The sequence below is a fragment of the Solanum pennellii genome, chromosome 1, assembly GCF_001406875.1.
Source record: "Solanum pennellii chromosome 1, SPENNV200".
Lineage (NCBI taxonomy): Eukaryota > Viridiplantae > Streptophyta > Magnoliopsida > Solanales > Solanaceae > Solanum > Solanum pennellii.
This window is the reverse complement of record NC_028637.1, coordinates 107217372-107222375: the sequence shown is the minus strand read 5'-3', so window position 1 is coordinate 107222375 and position 5004 is coordinate 107217372. Positions and strand designations below refer to the sequence as shown.

Here is a 5004-nt window from a genome sequence, read left to right as displayed (position 1 = left end):
GTTTGGGCTCCTTGTAGAAGACCACTATAACGAAGAATCAGATATGGGCTTTTATAATTTTTGAGCCCATACTATTTCCACGGATGTAGTTGCAGAATAGCACGTCTAATTAGGCCTACGTAAAATATGGTAAATTTCAGGAATAACCACTTTTGAGCAATATCATGAAAAATGATTATAATCACAGATTTATAAACAAATGTTAATATCCTCACAAATCCTATAATTAAAGCTGACGCCATCCAGTTGTCCACTAATGCAAACAACAACAAAGATGGTGGCGTAATAGGACCATGAAATTCTGGTCACAATGTTAGCAGCAAACTTGGGCTAACATACATAGACTAGAGGACCACCAACATTTTAAGGCCTTGGCAGTTTCACTTTTCACCTATCATATCAAGCAAAATTTGTGTGTCATTTTCATATATTTAACGGAAGATTTTTACCGGATATATTAGGAATTTCATATAAGTTAACAATAACATACCAATGAAAAGTCATAAAGGAAGAATACATAGAATAGCGTTATGCAACAAATTCTATTCTTACCCTTTGGAAGTAGAGAGAACATTTTTGAAAATTTTTTAATTAGTTCAAATTAAACAAAACAAAGTAGAAATAAAAAGGGAAACATCAAAATCTCAAATAAGTTATGGCCTAAATTTCTTCTTGAAATAGACGACACATCTTTTAGTGACAGGATGGAGAAGGAGAAAGTGGACGATGGGCCTGAAAAATTTATCAAAAAGGTGAAAGAGAGTGTTTGTGAGTTGTAAGAAAATGAAGATGGTTGAGATTTTAGTGGTACCAATTAACCATTGAAGTAGCAATTTCTTAATCATATTTTATCTGGTCTGCATTGATTCCAACAGTTGGTAGGTCTTTCTAGACAATGTGATCTTAGGTCCACCCGCTATACTTTCAGAACTATGATACCTTTAGAGGTTGATGCAAAACATGATTAAAACATCTCAATCGATCTTTGCTCATTTTATCATGTGTCTTTTCGTGAGCCCAATCGTAAACCTAATTTTTATATTATGTTAGTTTGCTGTGAATAACTACAAATTCAATGCTGACTCTCGAGTTTGATTATTTATTCGAAAGAAATTCAAGGACCGTGTTAAGGGTAATGAGACAAAAATGACGTATTTTAAAGGCAGTTTAAGATAATTTTAACCTCTATTTACTCATCATGTATTGGTTTTGATAAATATCGTCATATATATATATATAATACATGATGTAGTTTTTACCCGAATTAGCACAAGTTACCAATATTGAAGTAGTAGTATGTACAAAATTAGGAAATTGCTCTGTTTTCATATATTGTTATTAGTCTCAAACAATCACACAACTGTGTTTGGTTGTGTTGTTACCATCATAACATTTTGCGTAGCTAGAGCATTACTAGTACCCATCTGAACATGGCCGTTATCGTTACTGTTTTTCTCCGTCTTCTTTAATTCTTTCAGTTCTCTCGCCCTCTCTCTCCAGTTCCAGAAAGTTCCAAACAATGTTTCCATTTCTTCTAGAGTCTTCCCTTGAGTTTCCGGCATCAATGTGTAGAAAAACACCCACGCCACCGCCGCTAAGGCGGCGTACAAGAAGAACGCAGCTCCGATTGTTATCGCCTTTTGGAGGGACAAAAACGTCATTGACACTACTCCACTTGTTACTCTGTTCACTGCTACCCCTATACTGCATCCAGTTGCCCGGAGCCTTAACGGAAATATTTCCGAACTGTAAACCCACGTTATCGGACCCATACCGATTGAGAAAAGCGCCACGTAAGCTAACACCATTGCTATGCAGAGTGCTATTGCCCAAATTAATTTCTGTTCTGAGTGTTCGATAATTGTGAGGCCTGTCGCGAGAAGCACCAACGACGTCACCATTCCGCCGACACTGGTTAATAGCAACCGCCGGCGACCGGATCTGTCAAGCATAAATGTGGCTACTAGAATGAACAATGTTTTGACTACTCCGACGGCGACGGTGCAGAGCAACTTGTCGTGATCGGACTTGATCCCGGCTTTTTCAAAAATCTTCGGGCTGTACAAAACAACAGCGTCAATTCCACTTGCTTGCTGGAAAAAATGGATTCCTACACCGGTGATTAAGATGTGTCGGACGGCCGGCGTCGGAGAGAAGACCAATTCCTTCCATACGTTATCTCCTGTAGGGCGTTTTGGTACTTCGACAATGTCGTCGTTGCAGTTCTCCGGTATGCCGGCGGCTTGTTTGATATCGGCGAGTCTGAATTGAGCTTCTTGTAAGGAATCAGATGTTTTGTTGAGAACTCGCCTTGCATCGCCGAGTCGACCTTGCATAACTAACCAACGCGGTGACTCCGGCATGGCCAGAACACTAACGGCCAAAAATACCGATGGGATTGCTCCGATTCCGAGCATGAATCGCCAACTCAGGTGAGTTGAAAGTTTTGAAAACGCCACGTTAGATACATATCCCATCAATATACCTGCCATTAACAAATTAATCTGAGTCTATTTGGATAAACATAAATATCAAATACAAATAAATTTTATCAAAAATATTTTTCAAAATTAAAAACGTCTCAATAAAATTAAAAATGACCCATTCAAAATACGGGCTTAGAGCAATGACTTTAGCGGCCTCACCATTGAGTTGACCTGATTTGTAAGTGTTGAAAAAAATAGCATGGTACCTTTGCTAATAACAATATTTCCTTAACTAGTATTAAAAGGTAATAAATGATTTACACTTTTATTTAACGCTCAACAACTTAGATTACTTGCAATAACTTGTCATTTGACCTTTTAAACTTAACTCTTAATAGATATTTTCACGACTTTAGAAATATATTAAATATATTTCATAATTTTAAATATAGTATACAAAAAGTTTAAATTTAAAAATTGCTATAAATTAAAAATATAGTTCAAATTAATCAAAATGATTAAAATTGTAAACTTAAATTTGTGATGGCACATAATCTATAGTAATTACAATTGGTACATATTATTTTAAGATATTATAATTTTTTTTGAATCCACAAAAATATTGGAATGGGAAAGCTGGTATTTGTCTTACCTTGAGGGGATTCTACAGTCAAATTATATAGGGTAAAATATATTTTTCTATATTATCGTATCAATAAAATTATTCGACAAAAACATGTTGTTTGTCATATTATTGACTCGTGCCATCACGAAAGAAAACGACAATTTCAACGTTAAATTCAAAGTCCCACGCCATTGATTTAAATTTTTTCTATTCTTAATCAATATAAATTTCATAAAATGATACTCTGTTCTAAAAAAATTCACCTTATTCCTTCTTTTCAGTCTGCATGATCAATTTTTTTTTATAAAACTTTAACTTTTCAATTCCACGTGATATGTTAAAGATTAAAAAATATTTTAATATATTTGATATAAAGTAACTGTTATGGTAAATTACATTGAAATTTTATTAGTCATATTATCCATCTTATGCCGTAAATATTTTTTTCTACTATATAATTTTAATGGTTAACTAAAAATTAGTACGTACCGAAATTAATGAAAACTTCGGGGAAGGAAGTAAGAAAACCGCGAGATGACGCCGGCGAGACTTCAGCTGTGTAAACCGGAGCAACCATAAGAGCGTACCCAACTCCGACTCCGGCGACGAATCGACCAAACATGAGAAAGGCGTAAGTTGTAGCAAAACCCATCAAGAGAGCTCCGGCGAAGAAAATCCCGGCAGCCACCACCATAGTGTACCGGCGGCCAATCCAATCGGAGGTCCGACCAGCGGCGGCGGAACCAAAGAGCGAGTAAACATTGAGGATTCCAACTAGAATCTCAACTTGTACATCAGTAATATGGAGATCTTTCTTAATATAGAGGATAGCTCCACTCATTACACCAATATCTGCATGGACCAAAAAAGTTATAAAATCGTCATAAACAGATTCAGAATTTAAATTCAAACGATATAACAATATTTTAAGTATTTAAATGGCGTATTAAATTCAACACATATTTATGATAACTATTAGTGTCAAATAATAATAATTTTGAGATAACTATTTTTAGAAAAAGAGACAAATAATTTTAGATGATGTTTTAATTAACTTTACATAGGTAATAAATGAAGTAGTATGTTATATAATTAAGAAGGGATAAAATGAAAGTAGTTACCATAACCAAGCAAGATGGATGACAATGAAGCAAGAAAAGTACAAGCAATTGCATATTTGTTTGTTTTTGGCTTCTTTGGTGGATCAAAATCTTGAATTCTAGCTACCTGGTTTTGTTTATCTTCCTCCATTATTGGAAGAGAAAAATTGTTAGCCAGAGAGAGAAGGCCAAGAGTGTGTGGTCTTCATCTTTGTGTTTATCACACACCTTTATTTATATACAAAAAAGGGCCCCTAATATTGACCTAATATATTATATTATTGAGCTTATGGGGTCCATTTTAACTTTGGTTTATTGACTTTTAAAATTTAATTATAATTTATTTTTATGTTTATTGTTTTTGAATTTTGACGTGCATAAATAAATATTTAAACTTGTATAAAATTAAATAAGTAGAGATGTAACGTTTTATATTTATCACATATGTTACGTTGAGCGTGTATATGTGTATCTATTCGTTTAATGGTATAAATTTAACTATCTATTTATACATATTTAAAATTGAAAGTCTAAAATGTCAGTTGAAGTTAAGTTAGCGTAACTACAACAAACTCATTATAATTACAATTATGTTATGATCTATGTCAATAGTTTTTTTTACTATTAGAATTAAATAGATGTCTCAAATTGATTCTTGGTTAAAACATTATTCCTCTAATAAAACTTAATAAAATGATTCTGAATTAATCTACTCTAACATGAATAGCAAATGATTTAGAAACTCAAAAAAACAAGGCCATTGCATAATATTAAGTACCACCATATATGGAACAGCAGAAACATAATTAGGGAACAATTGAATTAGCTAATTCTAATTGTTTGATATATATGC

General features: G+C 33.6%; 1 protein-coding gene across 1 annotated transcript; it reads right to left on the bottom strand.

Annotated features, from left to right (window-relative positions):
* Window positions 1-1203: 1203 nt before the first annotated feature.
* Window positions 1204-4371, bottom strand: LOC107007885 (putative polyol transporter 1). Its single transcript, XM_015206718.2, has 3 exons — window positions 4173-4371; window positions 3541-3903; window positions 1204-2485 (listed from the first exon to the last, which is right to left on the bottom strand). The coding sequence occupies exons 1-3, from the start codon at window positions 4300-4302 to the stop codon at window positions 1353-1355; spliced, it is 1626 nt and encodes a 541-aa protein (XP_015062204.1). The 5' UTR covers window positions 4303-4371; the 3' UTR covers window positions 1204-1352.
* Between the last annotated feature and the right edge of the window lie 633 nt (window positions 4372-5004).

Excerpts from the sequence above, each read along its gene's own strand:
- LOC107007885 (XM_015206718.2), bottom strand. The coding sequence starts at position 4,302 with ATGGAGGAAGATAAACAAAACCAGGTAGCTAGAATTCAAGATTTTGAT. Across the intron at positions 3,904-4,172 it reads ATCCATCTTGCTTGGTTATG|ATATTGGTGTAATGAGTGGA; the intron begins GTAACTACTTTC and ends TGGTCCATGCAG. Across the intron at positions 2,486-3,540 it reads CGAAGTTTTCATTAATTTCG|GTATATTGATGGGATATGTA; the intron begins GTACGTACTAAT and ends TGTTAATGGCAG.